The sequence below is a fragment of the Echinops telfairi genome, unplaced genomic scaffold, assembly GCF_000313985.2.
Source record: "Echinops telfairi isolate 266 unplaced genomic scaffold, ASM31398v2 ScPeMD7_7400;HRSCAF=8409, whole genome shotgun sequence".
Taxonomy (NCBI): domain Eukaryota; kingdom Metazoa; phylum Chordata; class Mammalia; order Afrosoricida; family Tenrecidae; genus Echinops; species Echinops telfairi.
Window position 1 is genome coordinate 40,473,962 of NW_022111300.1, and position 24,856 is coordinate 40,498,817.

At 40.8% G+C, this 24,856-nt stretch overlaps 1 protein-coding gene across 1 annotated transcript in view; it reads right to left on the reverse strand.

Annotated features, from left to right (window-relative positions):
- Nucleotides 1-24,856, reverse strand: part of MBD2 (methyl-CpG binding domain protein 2) — a gene marked incomplete at its 5' end in the record, with an annotated part of 65,581 nt that overhangs the window by 13,981 nt on the left and 26,744 nt on the right. The window contains one exon of the mRNA XM_004703107.3: nt 15,058-15,195. Coding sequence (XP_004703164.3) covers nt 15,058-15,195 — 138 coding nt within the window. The remainder of the gene's footprint in view (nt 1-15,057; nt 15,196-24,856) is intronic.

The window sequence follows — 24,856 nt, forward strand, 5'->3', positions numbered from 1 at the left end:
CATCTTTCCTCTCCTGGACTTTGGTTTCTCTTCCAGAGTTATGAACATACTCAAACACTGACAACTTCAACTTGTTCCTATCTGCATGGGGTCTGCCTCAGACGCTCTCAATCTTCCTTCTCCTAGTAGAAAAACAAATCTTAGTTTTTTTTACCGTCATTCATTCTTTTCCTGCCTCTACCATTGTATAAGCACTGTTCTGCCCCCTGTCACCATAACCTTGTAACCAACAAATCTAGTACCTGAATCAAGTCTCCTTCTCTCTCCCCTCTACTGTGGCATTCACCTACAGCCAAGATACTTTGGAAAGTCAACTCTGGAGGATTGATCTTTGCATGTTGCTGTATTCTTGACTACTGCTTCTTAGCAAAAAATGACAAAATTATAACACTAATTGTCAAGGAAATCTGGTGGCGCTGTCAGGCAAGTGCTGAACTGCTAACTGCAAGGCTGACAGTTCAAAACCACGAGCTGCTCAGCGGAGGCCATCTGCTCACATAAAGATTTACCACCCCAGAAACCCTGATGTAGGGTCGCTATGAGTCAGCATTGACTTCCATGGCAGCAGTGTATAAGGCATGTACCATTTTTTCTTCTTGTCTAGTAAAAAAAAAATGTAATATGTAAGAAAGATATACAGTACCTCTTAAAGTATGTGAGGAAAAACATGTTAATGCTTTGGAAAGTATAAGAACCAAACTTGCCTTAAAAATCTCACCATTTTAAGAGTTTTAGCCTGAGCATCCTTCATCTTTGTCAACAGCTTGCTGCTAGGAACATAGTTGGTCCTCGGGTGTTTGTGGAGTGAATTTGTAGAAACAGAGGGAGTATGGGGCAATAGAATGAAGAATGCTTAAGTGTAAATTATCTGGGCCTAACAACAATTATATACATTTGCCCTCTTAGGCTAGTCATTTCATCTGTGGGTATATTTTCACTAGTAAAATGGGAGTAGTTATAGCTGCCATATGTCTCTCAAAAAGTTTATTAAACTGCTAAAAAATAAGTTCTTTTAAAATACGTCTTTCACTGAAGTATTCAAATAATATTTTCTAATATTCACTCACTCTCACTGCCTTTGGGTCAATTCCAACTCATAACTTCCTACAGCACAGAGGTGGACTGCTCCCTGGAGTTTCTGAAATTGTAAACCTTTATGGAAGCAGAGAGTCTCATCTTCCTCCTGCTGAGCAAGTGGTGGATTTGAACTGCTAACCTAGCAGTTAAAAGTCTAACACTTAACAAAAATCCAATGAACATCTCAATCTCTTTCCTAAGGCCTTTACCAAGTCTAATTGAAAAACAAAGGGTCTTGTCACATCCTTGTAGACTGAAGCAAAGTCCAGAAAATATGCACTTGACATTCATCCATTTGTGAATAACTACACAGGCAAGCCACTGGGTTAGAGCTGACCAGATGAACCAGGAATCTTGCCCAGAATAAATCATTGTCCACTGTATCACGGCTCTATTTCAGATCAGTCCCACATGATCTCTCAATTGCCTGTTACCACTGGCAAAAACAGCCTAACTTAAATATCAGGGTTTACAACATCAAAGTCAAACATAAGCTACCCCTTTATATTGTCAGGGTGGACTGGGAAGAAAGGACTAGACGATGACAAGAAAATTGTTATGTGCATCAAGGGAAGACCTGATCCGTGTGATTCATGTGCAAATGGCAATGTGATCTTTTGCTAAAGCCAAAGAAAGCAACTCTTGCTGAAGAAGATAGGCAAGTGAAGATCAAGGTAAAATATGATTGGTCAGGGGGTTGGTGTAATCACATCCGCTGTAGCTGTCTAAATGTTGCCGTGAATGCAGTTCCAATTTACACAAATGGGGCTGGTAATTTCTGTCAAATGCCTTAAAAGGTAATGTCATCACAAGTTGACCATAACATAAGAATGCTCAGTCACCTAAGAAGCATTCCATGAGGAATTCCCAAAGGGAAAAACAACATTCCTATGGTAAAAATTCTGAATGCATCAGCTCATACAGGGACCAAGGTCTGCTCCCGTACTACCTTTCCCTTATGTGCCGCTTTCCCATCACACTTGGAACCATTTGGCCAGGGTTTTTTTTCCTCAGACTGAAAGGTACATACGGACATGAAGCATGTCTGACCGTGTTGGTTTAGACAACACCGGTAATATAATCAGCAATATAAGGTGTTGAATAAATGCACTAGAGATTTCAAAGCTCATTCCATTGCAGGAACTTTGATCTCTCATAGAGACCTATTGTTAGTTGCTTATCAGAAGAGATATTCTTCAGAGAAGCTTTTTTGAAGCTAATTGCAATCATGTAACTTAATTCCTGACTTCAAGCTCTATCCTGAAATGCATGGCGGTCAGTGCTCAGAGAGTACCCATAGGCCTGAAGGAAGACAGGTTAGTAACACTGATGTTCAAAGTTTCATGCCAGCCACTAAGGCCCACGGTGAAGACACTGAAGGGTTTGACCACATGAAATTGTTAAAAGAGGCATTCAAGAGGCACGGATAACTACTGGTGACTTGGAATGTGAAAGCTGGAAGCCAGGAGGAAGGATAAGGAGTTGGAAAATATGGTCTTAGTGACAGAAACTATGCTGGAGATTGCGTGACAAAATTTTGCAAAACCAACGACCTTCTCATTGGAAATTCCTTTCTTTCAACAACATAAATGATGACTATAGAGCAGATGGAAAAAACTGAAATCAAACTACATCTGTGGTAAGAGAGAGGGTGAAGCTCAGTCAGTCAGAACAAGGCCGACAGTGGAAAAGATCGTCAATGGCTCATATGCAAGTTCAATCTGAAGCTGAATGAAATGAGACAAAGCTCATGAGCGCCAAAATTCGACATTGGCTAGGCCTGACCCAAATCTAAGACCATCTTAAGAACAGAATTGGCGGGTCAAACACAAACTACCAAAAATCACGCAAGTTCTAGGATGATGTCAAGGGCATCACCCATGAAAAAAATCAAAGAAGGTCAGTAAAAGGACAAAAGTGGAGGTCAGCAGAGCCTGGAACACACTCTGGAAGAGAGTAGCTGAAATGCAAGAAAGAAATGAAGATGTAAATAAGCTCCCAAAAGACTCCTAGAGAAGATCAAGTACTATAATGAACTGTGAGAAAGTCTGGAGTTAGAAAACCAGAGGGAAGAGTATGCTCAGCATTTTCTGAAACTGAAAGAAATTAAGAAAATAATTAAAGCCTAAATAGTAGTGCTCAAGGATTCCTGGTGCAAAAAAAAAATGAACACAAGAAACATCAAAAGAGTATATGGAAGGTATACACAGAGTCTCTATACCAAACACATGCAACCATCTCGGGACAGCATGTCATCAGGAACCGATGGGCCTGAAAGAAGCAAGACAAGCTGCAGAGAAGGCAAAAAGCAGGCAATTGATGGAATGCTAACTGCACTGTTTCCACAAGTGGATGCATTGCTGGAAACACTCACTCATCTACAGCAAGAAATTTGGAAGACATGTGGCATCTAACTGGAGAAGATGTTATTTGTGATCATTCCAAAGAAAGATGAGCCAACAAAATACAGAAATTATCAAACAATAGCATTAATATCACAGTCAAGTAAAATTATACCAAAGATAACAGAGAATAACTACCAGAAACACAAACCAGATACAAAAGAAAACATAAAATGAGGGTTATAATTGCTGATATCAGATGGATCTTGGCTGAAAGCAGAGAACACCAGAAAGATGTTTTCTTGGGTTTCAGTGCATATGCAAAGGCATTCAACTGTGTGGATCACAGCAAATTATGGATAGCATTGAGAAGAATGAGAATTCCAGAACATATGTGGAACCTGGACACAGGCTAAGACGTAGTCGCTGAAACAGAACCAGGGGATGTCGCATGGTTGAGAATCAGAAAATATGTGTGCCGGAGTTATAGCCTTTCCCCACACTTATTGAAGCTGTTTGCAGAATAAATAATTTGAGAAGCTAGGCTATATCAGGAAGAATATGACTTCAGAATTGGGGGAAGGCTCATTAACAACTTGCAATATGCAGGTGACACACAGCTTGCTGAAAGAGAAGCGAATTTGAAGCACTGGCTGATGAAGATCAAAAGCAATAGCTTTCAGTGTGGACTTATACCTTAACATAAGGGGGTGGGGGCGCACAAAAACCCTCACAATTGGGTCAATACGCAACCTCGTGTTAAGTGTGTTAGTCTGGGTACATTAGAGAGACAAATCCACAGAAACCCATATGTATATAAGACAGAGTTTTATATAAAGGGTGAGTGTACGTTAAGAAAGCATCCTAACCTAGTGCTTTCCAAGCCCATAAGTCCAACATTAGCCCCTATGTTCAACACCAATTAACAAAGTCCTCCTCAATCTCACAAAGCACACGCAATGACACTGACTGCAGGAGAAGAGCCGAGTCAGTGAATGTGTAAACATCTCAGCGCTGGCAGGGGTCTCCACACAGCTGCTCCAGCACCCAGGGCTGCATCGGGGTAGGTCCATGCGGCTTCTCCTTAGGGATGTCTTGTAGGAAGTGAGCCTTGCCAGCTGAAGCAAGGAACTAGCTAAGGCAGCTGCACCCTGGTCTGACCATCAGAAAGCAAGAGACCTGAGAATCAAAAGGGTGAGGCTCATCGAGCCATTTATCCCTCTGCCCTTCAATTAATCCCACATGTGTTTATCAGCCAGGTTGGCACAATAAACTTTAACTATCTCAATAAACAAAGAAAATATTAAAGCCATAGAAGATTTCATTTTACTTATATTCACAACCAACATCCATGGAAGAAATCAAGATTCTTTTAAATTGATTGTATGCATTTGGTAAATTTCATGCAAAGACCACCTTAAAGAGTTAAAAAGCAAGAACTGTCACCTTGAAGACGAGAGTTCTGACCTAAGCCGTGGCATCTTCCGTCACCTCACATGTCTGCAAAAGCTGAAACAGTGACTAAGAATTGATGCCCCTGAGGGATAGTGTTGGTGAATCATATTAAATAGTCTCTAGACGGCCAGCATAACAAGCAAATCTGTCTCAGAAGAAGTCCAAACAGAATGCTCCTTAGAACCGAGGATGGTGAGATTTTGAGCATGCAAATAAGAGGGACCAGTTCTTGGAGAAGGACATCATTCTTGGTAAAGTAGAGGATCAACAACAAAAAAGACCTTCAAGAAGAAGATTTGACACGCTGGCTGCAATAATGGGCTCAAACACAGCAACAATTACGAAGATGACAGATATACACAATTCCATTGACTTCTACACATTAGCAGTGAGAAAATGAAAATCTTTTTAATGTATGTCCTTTCCAATAGCATCAAAAACATCAAATATTTAGGAATTTTTTTAGACATGCACAGATTGCTAGACTGAAAATTATAAAATCTTTATAGATGGGTAAACAAAATGCCTGATGGTAAGGCTTAAGCCCCTAAGAATGTGAATTTTCCCCAAACTGTTTGATGCCAGGAGCCCTGAGAAAGTCAGCCTCCAGGAAAGGTAGAAACAGACCAGGGAGGAAAGGTCACCAAACGCGTCACCAAACAAGGAACAGGAACGTAGTACGACGACACCCTACCAAAGGCAGCACATTTTTGAACGTGGAAAAAACAAGCCAATCCCCTCCTGTTTCACTTCTCACGAGTTTCTCTGTATATTTAAATCTTAGCCGGATTTGGAGACAATAAAGAAGCCGATTTATGAAATATAAGCAACCAGTAATAACCAAGACGATTTGATCCAAGAATCATAAACCTGGAAAAGGTACACTGCCAGATACCAAGACTCTTTTCCTCCCAAAGCTATGGCAATTAAAGCAGTGTGGTATTGGGATAGAACAGGCAGCTATCAAGAGAAAAGCACAGAGTCCGGAGATAAGAATCACATAATACAACATAGACCAAAAACATTGAACAGGGAGTCCGAGAACTGACTCTGACATACACAAACATTGTATGTGTGACAAAGGCAACCTGCAGAACAATAAAGAAAGAATGGTTGTTCTAATACCTGGCACTGGATGTTCATATGGAAAAATAAAATTAATAATGTCCCCTTACTGCATACATAAATGTCAATTCCAGAAGTGCTGCTGATCTAACCGTAAAGCAAAAGTTTTAGAAGATAACACGGAGATATTTTGATAACTTTGGGGTTAGCAGAACTAGAAAATAAAAGCTGAAAAAACATCTTCCTGTCTTTTGTAAATCTTGACTAACGTGTTACCTACAGAAAGGTATACAATTAATAAAACCATACAGAAGCATGCTGCTCAATCAGATTTCACAAGGTCAGCACACAAGTGATCAGCACTTGAGTCAAGAAAAAGAACATTATTAGCATCCCACAAGAACCACCCAACTACCTCCCAGTCTTTACTCCACTCAATTCTGTTAGAATTATGAACCTCTTTTACGAAAAGAATCATTAAGAAAGCAAAAAGGCTCAACCATAAAAGCAGAGAAGATATTTGTAAGACATATACCTCACAAAGAACTCATGCCTGGAATATATTAAGAACTCCCAAAAGTCAATAAGATAAAAAGGACAATCTAGTAGAAAAATGCATTAAAAAATTAAAGAGCTATACCATTAAAAACAAATGTGCATATGGCAAATAAACAATAAACAACTGCTTAATATAATTAGTTACCAAGAAAATGCAAGTAAAATCATAATTTGGTCAATGTAAAATCATGCCAGGATGGTTAAATTTTAAAAATAGATGATATTAAATGTTGGCATTACTGGTTGACATATAACTTTGTATAAACAAACCACCTGAAAAATTTATTAGTATCTAATAAAGCTGAATACATGAATATTGTATGACCCAGCAATTCTACTCCAAGATATACACCTAGGCTTATCCTAGAATATTCATTCAAGAAATGATAGCCAATAAGAGTCAAAATAAGGGGGAAATAGGGCAGGGTGGGAAATTTTAAAATGTGGAAAATTGAGGAGGGTGCAAGAAAAAACGGGAATTATCCCAGAAATAGTAGGAGCCCTATGGAGAATTAGTCATGCATTTGGACTGTGAACCGCAAGGTCAACAGTTAAAAACCATCAGCTGCTCCTTGTTAAAAAGAAAACAAACACACAGGCTTTCTACTCCAGTAAAGTTACATTCTCAGAAACTCACCCTGTCACAGGGTGGCTACGAGTTGGCACCTACTCGATGGCAGTGAGTTTGTTAGTTTGTTTGGTTTGTGTTTTTATAAAAGAAAATTTCCTAAACCAGAGTAGTTGCCCAACTGAAACAAAGCAAAACACTGCCATTGAGTTGATTCTGACAAGCAAGCCTATAGGACAGAGTAGAACTGCCCTTTCGGGTTTCTAAGACTGTAAATCTTTACAAGAACAGAAAGCTTCACCTTCCTCCACTGGAGTGGCTGGTAGACTCGAACTTCTAAACTTAGCAGCCCAGCTTCGCTGGAGCTCCACAAACACTAAGGAGGTCTCTAAACCCAGGCTCGATGTATCAGGGATTTTCTGAACACATGAAGTGATTTCTAAATTCAGACTTGCAAGATAAATAAAACCAAAATTTTACTGTCATCAAATTGATTACTACTCATACTGACTCTACAGAACAGAATAGAACTGCCCCCATGGGTTATGTAGGCCGAAATCATTATGGAAACAGATTACAAGTCATTTCTTGTGTGGAGTGGCTGCTGTGTTCACGTTTTCAAACTTTTAACTCTTGAGCTTAACAACTGTGCCACCGGGGCTTTACATTAAAACAAAATATTCGAAGAGAATGCTATTTGGGGTTGTAAAAGAAGATGAAAATGAGTTTTTAAAATTTTTACTTTTGAAACAGAGGAAAGATCTAGGAAGCAAAGCTATGGATGGAGGTATAAACATAGGTGTGTACTTATGTAAATACATTAATTCGTTAAAAAATGGTATTGGCCTATGTACATATATTTATATGGCAATACACTAAGGTAGTGGATGGACTTTGGGTCTCTGCTCAAGCCCTGCCTCAACACAGGAACACTTTGTTCTAACAACCTGGCATTCTGTGATGCTCACGCTACCAGCAGGATCACTGAAGACAAAATGGGTGCACAAGCATATGTGGTGAAGAAAGCAGATGGTGCACAGCTATCAAAAGATATAGCGTCTGGGGTCTTAATAGCTTGAAGTTAAACAAGCAGCCCTCTAGGAGAGAAGCAGCAAGCCCACATGGAAGAAGCACACCAGCCTGTGTGATCATGAGGTGTCGACGGGATTGGGTAACACGCATCAGAAGACCCAAACAAACAAACGAAGAAACAAAAACCATATTGTTGAGACACCCAAAACCTGTCTGTAGACAATGGGACATCCCCTCACAGAAGGATCACAACCAACTTGTTTCCTTCTTCCTTGCCCATTCCTAAATAAAGCTATTCTTCCTAATTGGAATGCTCTCTCTCTCTCATTTGTTTTGGTAAATTCCACTCCATTGTCAAAGTCTAGCATGTATCTTCTAGCTTTTTTAAAGATTTCCCTAAACCTCCTTCCCAGAGTAACCTCGCCCTTCTTGAACACCGATAGCACTTGTCTGTACCAGTGACACTTGCTGCATGCCATCTTTCCAACGTCATTAGAATAATGCTTTTTAGTACACAACAATTTGTCATCTAGAGCATGGAAAAAACAAACAAACCAGATAGCTCAAGCCTGTCTTAGATATCCCTTCCTTTCCCTGCCCAGGCAGCCAATTTTTCTGCCTAGAGAGGAGAGTTCCCTATGGGATTCTGTGTTTACACGTATGTTTCTTAATCATAAAAACATGATCATGAGACTATACTAGAAATAACTCTCAGAGGTTAGAAAAGAGGAAATGATGCTAGAATTCCTGGAATTACTAGTGGCTTTATAGGTTATAATGACAGGCCAGGGTATTTTCAATTGCCTCATATGCATGTGAAAGTTGGACCTTGAATAAGGAGCATCAAGGGAGAATTGATGCATTTGAAATATAGTGTTGGTGAAGAACATTGACAGTACCACAGACTACCAAAAGAACAAACAAATCTGCCTTAGGAGAAGAATAGCCAAAATGCTTCTGAGAAGCGAAGATGGGGAGAGTTCGTCTCACATACGAAGGGGTACCCAAAAATACCCAGAATTGAGCTGGGCAGAGTGGAGTTTTTGTAGTAGGCGTTTTTCCCGCTAGGCAAGCATTGAGTAACTTGCTCTGAGTTAGTGCACCCAGTGGCATAGCCTGGGAAGGTTCCCTCGGGTCACAGTGAATTTTTTTATAAAAGTAGTTTTGCTCAAACCTAATTTTTTGTGATGGCCAATTTAAATTTTGTTTCCTGCTCGAGAAAAATGCCACAGAAACTTTTGTGAAGTTGAACACAGCTTACAAGGGAAAAACTCAAGTGTACGAGTGGTTTTCTTATTTCAAAAAAGGTGAAATACTGATTGATGACAAACCTCCTTCTGGAGGTCCATCAACTTCCCAAACGGATGAAAATATCAACTCGTAGTGCATTTGGAGTTCACTCCACCAGGTGAGACTATTAACCAAGCTTTCTATTTAGAGGTTCTGAAAAGATAATGTAACCATGTGTGACCCAAAAAAGCCTGATTTGTGGCAGACCGGGAACTGGTTTTGCCACCACGACAATGCACCTGCTCACGCAGCCATCTCAGTGCACCAGTTTTTGGCAAAAAAATAGCATGCCTCTCTTGTCCCACACACCTGACTCACCTGACTTCATGCCTTGTGACTTATTTTTGTTTCTGAGAATGCAAAGGGGCATGAAAGGACAGTGATTTGACAATGTAGAAGAGGGAAGAAAAAATGAGGGAGGTGTTGTCAGCCATCCAAACATATGAGTTTGAAAACTGTTTCCAAGAATGGAATTGCAGATTTGACAAATGTATGAAGTGTAATGGAGAGTACTTTGAAGGTGATAAAGGTGGTTATTTTTATTTCAATACATAGCTTTGGGGAAAAAAAATCCGGTTTGCCGGGGGGGGGGGGGGTACCCCCTCATCTACCATCAGGAGATACCACTCCTGGGAAAGGACATCATGCCTGATAAAGTAAAAGGGCAGTGAAAACGTGGAAGACCCTTGATGAGCTGCATTGACTCAGTGGCTACAAAAGTGGGTTCAAACATTACAGTTCTGAAAAGTGTTCCCTCCTGTTGTGTGCAGGGTCACTATGAGTCAGCACTGACTGGGCAGCTAACAACAACAACTGAACACTGAAATCATTTACAAACTTTCCACACAGCAGTGTCTTTAAAATGCACGTGTTTGAATAATGTACCTTTCATTTGCAAAGTCTCTTCTAATGTATTTTATAACATTTATTTGACAAGGAAAGGTTGACTTCTGGAAAGAAAATAAAGATTATTTCCTTTTAAAAGAGAAATCAGTAAAACCAAAAGAAAAAAACACAAAACCTAGATTTGAATGAAATATTCAAACCCCCTTCCTCATTGTACTCCCAGCAAAAAAGTAAATATTTTGTAAGAAAGGTAACTAATATTAAAAAGCTAGCAAATACACTTAAAGGCTAGCAGCACCCTCCGTCCCAATCATGAAAAGGAAGAAGCTGCTGAAAGATGAAGCTTCTTTTCTCTGAGGATGAAAAGACAGGGAGGAGCCACGAAGAGTCTAGAACACAGCCAAGATGACAGCATCAAAGAAATGTGAATTCTTCAGGTGCTGCAAGTCACCCTGAACAATACAGTCACAATGAAATTGGATTAAAAGCCACCCTGGGTGTGTTGTGTGTTATCTAGCTGATAACGGCCATGTGGATGATCTTACTGCTTATGCTGTTAGTCCACTGGTTGGTAGAGTTCCGTCCACTCAACTCCAGGTTTTGTTTTTAATACAGGGAAAAGACTAGCGCTCACCAAATATGCTGACAGGATCTATACAACCGGCTGGCTACTTCCCTCGCAATCAAATGGTGGTTGTGAGGAGGTGCCACTGGGTCAGTGCCAACAAATAGTGACCCTGTGTACAACAGCTTGAAGCCATGCCAGTCCTATGCCATCCTCACAAGTGTTGTTACGTTGGAGCACTACAACCAGATTTTACAAATCCCACTTCTACCTTATAATTAAGGTTATAAACAGAAACCACGGCTGACTTCTGTTTAAGAAGCTTTCCTTTCCAAGTGCTGGTTTTCACATGGCATCACCAAGGGCTCAATATAGCAGATATTCCTAAATCATATTTTTATAAAAGTGAAGTGTGATTGTCTTATGTCTATTACACAAGATATAATTATTAATTTCATTAATGGCTTCACAATTAATCACACCTAGAAATGAGGCCCTTTACTCCTGTAAAGAGGTACAGTCTTGGAAGCCCACAGGGGCACTTCTATCCCATCCTACAGGGTCACTATGAGTCAGAATCAACTGGATGGCAGTGAGTTGGGTTGGGTTTGTATTCAAGGTATATCCGAGATTAGGATCCAGATACCTAGTTCTAGGCCTCGTGATCCAATGCTTTACAAGGAATTATATCTTGTGTATATTTGACCATTTATATTGCCAATCTAATTCAAGAAATCTAAGCAAAATATAGCAAACTCAGAAAAGCCTCTTTTGTCTATGCATTTTTTGTCAAGTACTTGGTAGTCATTGGCAGTTTTGCATGTCAAAGTAGAACAACTTTACTAAACATCCTGAATCTAACCTGGAACAGCTGGGATGACAAATCGTGCTTTTAAAAACACGAATGTCAAAATGATCCTGCTGCTATTGTCATAAATGTGCCCAATGCATGTTTCTAGAGTTTGAAGTCTTGCCGATGAGAATGCGGTCGTTTTATCTTATGGCGAAGATAAGAAGGGGCAGAGATTCAGGTCTAAGCGTGATGAAAATACCTAGCAAATCAGGTCTGGTGGCGCAGGGGAAAGTGAAAATGCCTCAAGCTTTTTTAGAATGAATCTGCTAGACAACGGCATCACTCCTCACAAATGGACACGTAAACCTCCAGAAGACTTAGGCTCAAAAGAGTGTGTGTTTGGGAGGAAGAGTACAAAGGAAAGGGACTTCATTTTTTGAAATATTCTTTTTATTTGAGAAGAAAATCATAAAACATAAAATAAAAGAAAAATTAAACTAGTCTTTAACATATAAAAAAACAAACATAGCTAGTCTGGGTCCTTAAACATAGTTAGATAGACACTCAATAAATATACTTACTATAGCTTTTTTTTTAATCTGGGGGAAGGGAAACAGTGGTCAGTGGACGATATGAAAATCCTAATAATTTCTAATTTATCAAGGAGTCATGAGGATGGGGGCAGAAGCTAACACCAAGGGCTCAATAGAAAATGAATGTTTAGAAAATAATGACAACATATGTACAAATATGCTTGAAACAATTGATGTATGAATTTTTATAAGAGCTTTAAGAGCTCCCAATAAAATGATCTTTCAATAAAAAATTTTAAAATCTATGACTGAATTTAGGTGTACAAATTAAAGAAATTACTATTAAAATGCCTGGAATTGGCTAATCAATTAGTCTTTAACCAAAACACGTGGGTTTATAGACTGTACTGAGCATCATTAGGCAAAGAAAGGATGATAATGGAATTTAGTAAATATTCTCTATTCTCAGTAAGACAATCCAAGCTTCCCATGTGAAATGGTGTTATTAGTTAAAACAAAAAGCAAAAACCTTCCACCTTGTTTATCCTTAGAGATTTCTTTTTTTTTTTTAATCATTTTATTAGGGGCTCATACAACTCTTATCACAATCCATACATACATCAATTGTGTAAAGTGCATTTGTCCACTCATTGCCCTCATCACTCTCAAAATATTTCCTCTCCACTCAAGTCCCTGGCATTAGGTCCTCATTTTTCCCCTCCCTCCCCGCTCCCCACTCCCTCGAGCCCTTGATAATTTATAAATTGTTATTTTGTCCTATCTTGCCCTGTCCGATGTCTCCCTTCACGCATTTTTCAGTTGTCCGTCCCCCAGGGAGGAGGTCACACACAGTTCCTTGTAATCGGTTCCCTCTTTCCTACCCACTCTCCCTCTACCCTCCCAGCATCACCACTCACACCACTGGTTCTGTAGGGCTCATCTGCCCTGGATTCCCTGGATTTCCAGTTCCCATCTGTACCAATGTACATCCTCTGGTCCAGCCAGACTTGCAAGGTAGAATTCGTGTCATGATAGTGGGAGCGGGGAGGAAACACTTAGGAACTAGAGGAAAGTTGTGTTTTTCATCATTGATACATCCCACCCTGACTGGCTCATTTCCTCCCTGAGACCCCTCTGCAAGGGGATCTCCAGTGGCCTACAACTGGGCTTTGGGTCTCCACTCTGCACTCCCCCTATCATTCACTATGGTAAGATTTTTAGTTCTGATGATGCCTTATACCTGATCCCTTTGACACCTCATGATTGCATAGGCTGGTGTGCTTCTTTCATGTGGGCTTTGTTGCTTCTGAGCTTGATGGCCGCTTGATTACCTTCAAGCCTTTAAGACCCCAGATGCTATAATTTTTGATAGCCGAGCACCATCAGCTTTCTTCGCCACATTTGCTTATGCAACCATTTGTCTTCAGTGATCCCTTTGACACCTCGTGATCACACAGGCTGATATGTTCTTCCATGTGGGCTTTGTTGCTTCTGAGCTAAATGGCCGCTTGTTTACCTTCAAGCTTTTAAGACCCCAGACGCTATATCTTTTGATAGTCAGGCACCATCAGCTTTCTTCACCACATTTGCTTATTCACCCGCTTTGTCTTCAGCTGTTGTGTCGGGTCATTCCCTATTTTAATCACTGTTCTAAAACTACTACTGAATACAATAGTAGAACCACAGGTGAAAGCCTCCAACAGAGGGCTTAATGGCCCAAAGAAAAGCTAAGTGTTGCCAAGAACCTAAAGGCACATGCAGGTCCTCCTGTTTGACATTGGATGTTACACTTACATGGCCCCTGTTGAATCTCTTGGGGACCAACAGTAAAGCAAGTTTAGAACTTCACATCTTGAGATAGCTATAGCAAGATGCTGATCCAATGTGGCTCCCAATATCTTCTGGTTCCCTGGCTCACCTGAAGAGGAAAACACACTACAGAGGATGTTGGAACGGAATTGCTTTGTGTCGTTTCTTCTAGAGCAACTGCCTGAACGTTTTGGCCCAAACTATTAGGAAGTCTGGAGATGACACACTGGAGGAGCCCGTGAAAAGCAGAATTCACATGAAAAGGGGGAATCGGGAATCGGAGAGCCAAAGACAATCGTCATAGGTAAATCGGGTTTCTACTCCGTAGGTAAGAGGAGACAGTGAAAGGAGAGGAGAAGAAACCACACAGACTCACATTTCTCTGTCCACTCCCTCACCTCAAATACCACTAAAAATTCTGGAAGCACCTAAACTTTAGGAGAACAATTAGGGAGTGAATAAGTAAGATTACTTGGAAGGTTTAAGCTTTTGGTCAAGTCTCCCTCCCCAGGTGATGTGACCTTATTATCACAGCAGGGAAGCTACCCCCACCCCTGCCCGAGACCACACCCCACACGCACCCTAAGAAAAGATCTGGTGGAACACAGCTTGAAGCAATACAGAACGAGGAAATACATTTAATTTTGTACAAAAATGGAAGTCACAGGACAATATGCCGCACTGACAAACTTCCCTCAGTAAGGTTTTCCAAAAGTGTAGGAACAGATTGCATGAAATAAGAAATCTGATTCCAAATAAATAATAAAAATAATTTTAAACTACACAACACAAGTTACCTACTTCACCCCCCTATGAAATAGGACTCGTGGAAAGATAATCTTTAAAAAAGAAAACAAAAATAGCAGGAGCAAGTCTGATGTATATTATCACACACAAAAAAAAAACCCTCAGAAGACTATAATGGTAATTTAATTTTTTCTTGAAACAATTTATCTATATTTTAAAGTAATATAGTTATCCTACTGTAATCACGTCATATCATAGGGTAGAAAATCACTCTTTCTAAAAGTATTTCATTTTAACGAGCATTAATTGACCTGTCTGACAAGAAGACCAGAATGTTAAGTCTGAAAGTAAGATTGGAGAAGCAGTGAGGCCCTTACCTGACGCGGCTGCTCGTTCATTCGCTGTGGGTCTGATTTCACTTTATTACTAGGATGATTGGTGACTTTGGTTACTGGCTGTTTGAAAATCGATGCTGTTTGTCTAATTGGCAATGTTGTATTCAAGTCTGGTTTACCCTGTGAACAACAAGGGTGTTCTCATTAATAAGTTAAGTATTACAGATCAACACAAAGAGATTCATTCTGCTTCTAAAGTCAGTATTCTTTATTTTAATTCATATTATTCCAAACATCTGTTTATCTCAGCACTTTTAACATTCTAAAGTTTAAAGAATTTTATGAAGGACCTACACAAAATTTTCTCATAATAGATGAAAACGGTTCTTTGTTTTGTTGGGGGTTTTTTTGTGTATATATATACAGTGTAAGAACATTCTCTTAATTTGATCAGCCAGACACTTTCTAATAAACAAATATGTTTAAGGCGGGGCTATGCAAAAATATAGAAAAGGACATGAGAACTTTAAGGCCATCGGTCAGGTAGCAATACTTTCTATGAGCTGATAATGGAGGAAAAGAGTAGTGAGCAAGGCATCAAAATATAAACCGTCTGATGAGTGGTAAGGAGCCCAAGCTTATGTAAAACCACCTAAGTCAAATACACATATGGTCATTAGAAGTGGAATTTCTAATTCCAGCAAACAGAATTCCATTTTGAAACTCTGAAACACTAGAAGTATGCCTCATTTAAAAAAAATGTATTGCATTTAGTTATTTTAAAGAAGAGACTTAGAATTGAGGCTTCAGAAAGCCAGTTCTGCCATATGTTTAATGAGCGTATATGCTGTGCTCTCAGAGGAGCCCTTTTGGCATCGTGGCTGCAAGTGGGGCTGCTACCCCACGGTCAGCAGTGGGAACCACTAACTGCTCCGCTACAGACAGTCAGGGCTGCTTGTCCTGTAAAGGGTTACAGTCTCAGAAACCCACAGGGCAGTTAAACCGACCCTATCCTTACAGGGTCGCTATGAGTTACTTGGGGATTGATAGGCTGTGTTCTAGGGAAATCAAAATGTGGCAAAAAAGTGCTGGCAAGTTGATTTGCAATACTCTTTGCTGCTGCAGCAAGCAAAGAGAGAGAAAAGGAACAAGATCTTCGATTTAATTATCGTGTTTCCTGGTGTGGGCAAACACAAATAATTCAAGGATACATACATCTGAAAACGATATGCATCTGATATTAAAAACAGAATCAATAAATGTACGGAAAATTCTATGAACTTAGGTCTTTATCACTATCTCCTGAGAGAATTTGCAATGGAAACTTCCAATTTGCAATGGAAACCTCCAGAGCTGAAGCAGTGGTTGGAAGAGACAAGCGTACGTGAGAATTACACAGAGGCCCGCTGAAGCTCAGACTACTGAGCGCCACGCCCGAGAGATGCTGAGTCCCACGAGGCCTGGGAATCTGCATTTCTGCGAAAGTCTCAGGTAACATGGGTCCTGCTGTTCCTGAGACCAGCCTTGAAGGCACCCACTGTTCTAAAACAAACATTGCAAATTGGTGGCAGCTGGGCCAAGTGTGCCCCAAAGATGTGTTTTGTTTAGTTTTTTCATGAAACCAACATTTTAAATTGTTGAGCCTTCGCATAACAATCCAGGATTCTAGGTTCTCTTGGCGCCTGGAGCATCTAGAAATACTGGACTTGGCTTGGCAACAGGCTACGATTGATTTGTCTTGGCGGCCCCACAGAGGGTTCGAGCAACCCCATTTGCAACCTCCTTCCACAGTCGTGTTTGCATTACCTGCCTGGGCCCTGTAGGTACTGTGTGCAATCGCTGCTTAAACATTATCACACCTCGAAAGAAGAGCCCACCAGTCCCACTGCCTTCCAGCCATTTCAGTCTTAAGACCCTCCAGGGCAGAGTAGAACTGGTTCCTTAGGGTTTCCAGGGCTGCAAGTCTTGACAGACACACATTGCCACATCTTTCTTCAGAGGAGCAGTCGGTAGGTTTGAACTGCCAACGTTTCAGGTGGCAGCCAAGCACTTTCACCACCACGTGACCAACAGAACGATAATCATCATCATAAATAAAATGAACAATTATTCCCATTATGGTGTTACTTGTGGTGTTAATTGCGGGAGTACTTGGACCCCAATTGAATGGGCCCTATGAACCTTCCCTCTTTACTGGGCAGGCATGACCTGTCTTTTCTCAGGTTTCACCCTAGGATGTGCTTACCTTTCAGAGATATCGCCTGTCAGATGAGTATCAATAGCATTCCCTGGCACCCAGGCTGCTTATCTTTACATAGCTGAAAAGAGATCATTTCATGCAAAGTACACAAACCTGGCCAGCAGGCTACAAAAGAGCCATCTAGGACACCATCTCTAAGAACAGAATGTTCAGGAATGTGTACTTTCGAAAAAGTTCCTGGTGACTCAGCAGGTTTTATGAGTATCTATTACAATCAGAAGGTTCACTTAAGCCATACATGAATCTCTCTCTCTCTCCGTCTCTCTCTCTCTCTCTCTCTCACACACACACACACACACACACACACACACACACACACCCTCTAGCATAGTTGATGCTTTGTAATCCTAAAAGGCTTGTCAGGAGAGGCCAGTCCTGGAGGAGGACATCATGCTTGGTAAAATGGCGGGGCAGTGGAAAAAAGGAACCCCACACGAGATGGATTGACACAGTGTCTGCAACCAGGGGCTCAAACGTAACAATTGTGAGGATGGCACAGGACCGGGGGCTGTCTGGTTCCACTGTGCATGGGGCTGCTTTGAGTCAGAACGGCGCCATGGCAGCTAACAACACAGAAGTTTAACACATAAATGCTTCTAAGTGGAATGAATGACTCTCACTGACACTTGACTAACTCCTTGCTATTGAGTTGATTCTGACTCATAAACCCACTGCCACCGAGTCAATTCTGACTCACAGCAGAACTGCCCCTGTGGGTTTCCAAGACTATCATGTTACTGGAGTGGAAAGCCTCGTCTTTTACCTGCGGAGCGGCTGATGGTTTTGAACTGCTGACCTTGAGCTAGCAGCCCAATGCGTAACCATTATGACATCAGGGCTCCTCTTCCTGACCCCTAAATAATAATAAACTCAATGAGTCTATGCCGACTCAGAGGGACCCTACAGAACAGGGTAGAACTGTCCCTTGAGTTTCTCCAGGTTTCTGGGATTTTAACTCTTTATGGGAGTAGAAAACCCTGACTTTTTCCCTCAGTCCGGGATGGACTTCGGGATCGCAGCCTAACCTCACCATGGTTCCTTGTTTCCTGACACTCAAAAACTCAGTGCCTTCAAGTCAATGCCGACTCATAGCAACCCCGCCATATTTGCTAGACTGTAACTGTTTCCAAGAGTAGAACCCCACCTCCCACCTCCATCTCCTCCCACCCCCTCCCCAGTGCTGCAGGTGGTTTGGAAATAGCAACCTTGAGGATCACAGCCGAATAAGTAACCACTACAGGAGTTAGGTGTAATTAGTATGCATTACTATATATCACTAAACAATATCTTGCTTAGTGCTTAATGTCTCTCAATAAGACAGGTAAGTACTTGGGGTTAGAAGCAAATATGGCGGTCAGTAGAACAGAAGTACATTGTAATCCTTAGGATGCAAACAACTTAGAGTCTGTAAAACTATTGATCAGCTATCGATCCTAAGGGAAGATCCAATTCTTTCATGAACTTGTTTTGCTTTGGTGATTGGGGTGTGTGTGTGTGTGTGTGTGTGTGTGTGCACTCTTTTGCACAATAAATAAAAATTAGAAGCGAAAATGTTCAGAGCACACAATGAACTTCTGCTGTCTGTCATGAGACCTTCCACTCCCCAATAGTTGGGGACTGCAGACAGAATTCCAAACCTGGCTGCGTTACTCCACCCCCAGTCTTATCTTGGTCTTTTCTTGAGTTTTTGTTTTCCTCCTTCAACTAACTTGACATCGGAAGACAGGATTTTTCCAGTCACTTGGTGCTTAAAAACAGTCTCATGTGCGGCTGAGTAATCTGTAAAGCTGGGCTAACAGGTTTCCCCAGAAGCTGTCGCTGTAATTGTATTGCTACGCACCCCCAGGGACAGCCAAGCAGTCAGGCCATGCCCAGCTGTGTGTCTGAATTTTTCTAAGTAACTGCCAATCTCATGAAATTGGGGCTTAAAACGCACACACTTTGAAAGGGGGACAAGATTAAAGCTATTTGAGTAATTGAACTCTTCCCCTTTCAGTAAATGAAAACATGAAAATTTCTTTTATATCATAAATGAATAAATATACATTCTAAGATTAAAACTGAATGTTCAACTTTTGAAAAATCTGAAATCTATGAGTGAAAAATTTAAAGAATCTTTTCTTTTGCCATCATTTTCTTTCTTTCTTTTTTTAAAATCATTTTATTGGGGGCTCATACAACGCTTATCACAATCCATACATACCAATCCACACATATCAAGCACATTTGTACATTTGTTGCCATCATCAAAGAATCTTATATTAACATATCTTTATACTACGCTAAAAGTTTTTAAATTAATTCAATTTTTGAGGATCTCGCCTAACCCTCAAAGCCCTGGAAGACATACAAAATTATTTCTTTTATTATTTTTTAAACTTATATTTCTTCTCTTTCCAACAAGTATCTGAGGTGTCCCTTCGGAAACTCACAGTGGACAAACATGTGATCAAAATAAATTTTAAGACATAGAAAATTGAGAACAAGAAAAATTCCCTTGAAAAGTCCATAAGGATACTAAAGCTGAGCTTCAAATGTGGATCTGAACTTTGGATGAGCAAAAAAAGAAGGAAGATTAAATTATACAACTATAATATCAGAAAAGAAAAAGCATCCAAAATAATTAGAATAAAAGCTGCCCCTGATATACACTGGGACAGATAGGAACTGGAAACACAGGGAATGTAGGACAGATGATCCCTTAAGGATCAGTGGTCAGAGTGGCGATACCGAGCGGGTGAAAGGAGAGTGGGTTGGAAAGGGGAACCCATTACAAGGATCTACATATAACCTCCTCCCTGAGGGATGGACAACAGAAAAGTGGGTGAAAGGAGATGTTGGACAGTGTAAGATATGACAAAATAAAAATTTATAAATTATCAAGGGTTCATGAAGAAGAGGGGAGCAGGGAGGGAGGGGGAAAATGAGGAGCTGATACCAAGCTGATAGACTCAGAATTGAAATTGACTCAGTGACAGTGAGTTGAGTTTTCAGTGACTAATCTAATTTGACTAAAGGGAGCCGGGGTGGCAGAGTGGGCTACTGATAGTTCAAGACCACCAGTGGCTCCTTGGAGCTCCTATGGGGCTTTCTACTCCCATAAGGAGTTTCAGTCTTGGAAATCCTCAGGAGCAGTTCTACCCTATCCCATAGGGTAGCTATGAGTTGAAATCAACTATACGGAAGTGAGTTTGGTTTTTAGAACTTGACTAAAGGAGTCTCTGGGTAGTGCAAACCGCTAACCCACTAGTCTCCTTACTAGGATGTTGGAGGTTGCAATTGACTCCAAGACCTCTCAGGACTAGCAGTCAGTTGAAAAACCAGCCATCAGAAACCCTGGGGAGTCCAATTCTACTGCGACACACATAGGTCACCAGGTATCAGAATCAACTAGATGTCAATTGATATTTTAACAAGGATAAAGAGCAAGATCACTAAAGTTGTGATGAGCATGTATCAAACACTAATGGTTTTCAACTATTTCTTGCATTCTTACCTCACTGGATAAATTTTGAAAATGAACAGACTTCCCCTATATTTTAAACTTGGCATCAAGAATGGTTAAGTGAAAAGAAAAAAAAAGAATGGTTAAGTGTTTTTTAATGTAAATAATGGCAATGGATGAATGTAACAGAGTATCTTAGGCATTTTTAAATAAAACTGTCACCTCGCTTTAAAATGTATCTTACAGAATCTATATACACTCCGCATCATCCATTAAAGCTTAAATACACTCTTTGGTGGTTAGAAATTTTATTTCATCCCTTTTTCTTATAGAACTACTAATCACCCACAAACCTCCAATTGATCAAGTATATAACCTTTTTATTCTTTGACCATAAAGCCAGCCCCTCAGGAGAAGGATGAGGCTTTCTACTTCTCTGAAGAGTTAGTCTTGGAAACTCACGCGGGGCAATTGTCCCCTGCCCAAAAGAGTCACCATGAGTCAGCGGTGAGTGGCATAGAGCAATGCTGGCTCCTACAAAGAACACATGATTTATTTCTATCATTGCCAGAAGCATGCTACGCTGCATCCCCAGGGAAAGATGGGTGATCTGCTTCCTTAGAGATGCCATTCTTGGAAACCCTGAGGAGAGGTTCTGGTTTGTCCCATAGAGGTGCTCTGAGATGGAATCCAGTCGACAGCAGTGGGCATTGGTGTTGGTTTCTGAACAAGCTATTGAAACTTAGAAAACTAGTCTACTTGGCCAGAAAACAGTCCTTTGTTCATACAAAGGATGGCACTCACCTTTGGAGCAAAGATAGTTCTCAAAAGGGCATTTCAGATTTGCTGAAGAATAGAGTGGACAACAGCTAAGGTCCTTCCACCAAAAGCAAAAACCAACAATGCAAAGTGCCTTATAACCCTTCAGTGTGTTTTTTTTATTGATATAATGCATACGTCACAAAATTTACCACTTAACAAGGCAATCGAGCAGTTTAGTGTACTCACACACAAAGTTGCACAATCTTCATACATTTTTTTCTTCATAGATTTTTGCCAAAAGTCTGACATCTATAATTTTGCCAGTTGTGATTCTAATTAGTCTTAACATCTACTTGAAAACCAAGTAATTACTTTCATTTCTTTTTTCCTCCTTTAAGGTCAACAATATCATGTAAAAAATTATACAGGATGGATGGACTACACCTCGAGTTTGTTGTAAAGGAGGGCCATCTGGGGTTACATGAAGAGCTGGAGGATTAGAATTCATCACTGAAACAAGCTTTGAAAATTTCTGATTTTAAAATCTTAAAAAATATAATGTAGAGATTAATGTGAAGTCAGTAAATGATTATGACATAAGCTATTAGTGACTTCAAACAAAACAGGTGCCTAACGCAGCCAAAGCAGCATATATTCAAACTATGGCATCCACTTTACATGCCCTCCAGACAAAACGTCATGCAAGTCATTTTCTAGAGCCTAATCCTCTCTCGGCCCTAGAGTATACATAGGGAGTGGGAGTTAGTCTGGATTTGTAAAGCAGACTGAAATAGAGAGGCTTCAATTATCAACAGAAACTGAGTAGCCAAATTCAATCTTACCAAAGCTTGGGAAGCTGTGTCACCATCTCTACCTTAGTTATTGGTACTACAGAAGAGCTCAGACACTCTTAACCATTCCTGTATCATTTGAGTACACTGGAAGTACCAACTTCTGATTTAACTAACATTGTAGTGACGAGATGAGGGTTATCAGCAAGCTTGTATGCTAATGTGGCTGCAGCTCTTCTGCTTGTTTGATGTTTCCAGTCAGCTCTGTCCAATCAGAAGCTGACCGCATGGCACAAATTTGTCCAGATATAATGGAGCAATGGTGTTAGTGAAGCGCCTGTTACCTTTGTCTAATTAGCTAAAGACAAATATCTTAATTATGGATATTTCTACATTTAACAGGAAGTTTGAAGTTGTTTGGACAAAAACATACTAAATAGTTCTAGTGCCTTTTGGTACATAGTGCAGGCGCCCTGGTGGCATATTGATTATTCGTTAGGCTGCTATAACCACAAGGTCAGTGATTCAAACCCATCACTCGGAGGGAGAAAGACATGACTTTCCACTCCTGTGAAGAGTGACTCTTGGAAACCCACAGGGGCAGTTTCATTGTCCTGTAGGATTGCTATGAGTCAGATCTGACTTGGTGGCAGTGAGGGTCGTTTTGGTTTGGACCTACCTTTTCTCCCTTTATTCATTCATGAAACAAACACTATGCAAGTGATCATCTCCACCTGGACAGATAACCTCCTAACTGGCCCAACTTCCTTGTTTTTTATTTTTATTTTATTTATTTTTTAATAGTTTTATTAGGGGCTCATACAACTCTTATCACAACCCATATATACATCAATTGTGTAAAGCATATTTGTTACATTCATTGCCCTCATCATTCTCAAAACATTTGCGCTCCACTTTTCCCCTTCCTCCCCGCTACCCCCTCCCTCATGAGCCCTTGATAATTTATAAATTATTATTTTGTCATATCTTTCCCTGTCCGACGTCTCCCTTCACCCACTTTTCTGTTGTCCGTCCCCTAGGGAAGAGGTACATGCAGATCCTTGTAATCGGTTCCCCCTTTCCAACCCACTCTCCCTCTGTGCTCCCAGTATCGCCACTCACACCACTGGTCCTGACGGGATCATCCGCCCTGGATTTCCTATGTTTCCTGGCCCAACTTCTACTTCTACATTTTCACAATACGTTATCCACAGGGACGTTAAAGTAATTGTGCTACTATTTCAATCCCTTAAGTGGAACTCCGTACCACTCATGTGGTCAGGTTGTCTCCATCTCGGACCTCACCTAGTTCTACTCTGCTCTCACTCTTTAAACCCTAGACACCCCGGCCTTCTTTTTGGCCTCATACGGCAAGTGTGAAGAATACTGACGCATCAGGAACTGCCCGAAGAACAAACCCATCTGTCTTGGAGGCTGTACATCCTCCGAATCAAGGATGGTAAGCCTTCCTTTCACATAGTTTGGACATACTAGTGACAGACCAGTCCCTGAAAAAGGACATCATGTTTAGGTAAGTGGAGGGTCACTGAAAAAGAGGAAGCCCATCAAGGAGATGGCTTGACACAACGGCTGCAACCATAGCTTCAAACATGGCAACATCGCGAGGACGGCGCAGGACTGGGCAGTGTTTCTGTCGTACATAGGGTCCTCGTGAGTCAGAATTGACTCAACGGCACTGACAACACGCTAAGTGCATTCCTGCCTTGGGATTTTGCACTGATTGGCTGCTAACCAGTCAATGGTTCAAAGCTACCAAGACTGGACAGAAGATGAGACTGTCTGCTCCCCTAAAGATTTGCAGTCTCAGGCCTATGGAAATATTATTTTCTGTGCATAGGCTCGCAATCAGTCAGTTGCTTTGATGGTGGTGGGAATTCCCTCTGCATGGGTCATTCTTCCCTGATTTTTCTGTAGTTGGCTCCTTTTATCCTTCAGATCTGCCTAAACACGCCGCCCCCTCGGAGACCCTGCTCCTGACCACTGAACCTCAAACAGCCTCCCAGTCACTCTTATTTCCCTCTAATTCACTGAGTAGAATATTTCATATTATTAGCTGTCATCCCACTTAACCTTCATGAACACAGGAACTTCCTCTGAACCTACATGCATACTTGAGCTTATAGCTGTGCTCAAAAATGTCTGTAAGGTGGAGTAAATGTCTGTTGGATGTGAGTCCTATGTGTGCTGTGCAGCCCCTAACCTTGAGTGGTCCCATTTTCTATGTCAAACCAGTTCCAAGTACTAAGTGGATGACAGTATAATTCATTGTAACCCACAATACCCATCTCAAAATCAAGAAGCAAAGAATAGGGGCAACTACATTATCTGCCTCAAGATTATGGATGGAAGAGAGATCACAATCGTTAGACTTGTTCCATCCCTTACTATTTAACAGCACGAAGTAATGCTAACCCAGAGAAAGGCTCAGTGGTTCAACCGCCAGAGCTGCTCCATGGAGAGAGACATCTGCATCCTTGGAAACTATATGGAGCAATTCTAGTCTTTTTAAAAAAAATAGTTTTCTTCATATGGTATTCATGTATCATACACATCCATAGTTCA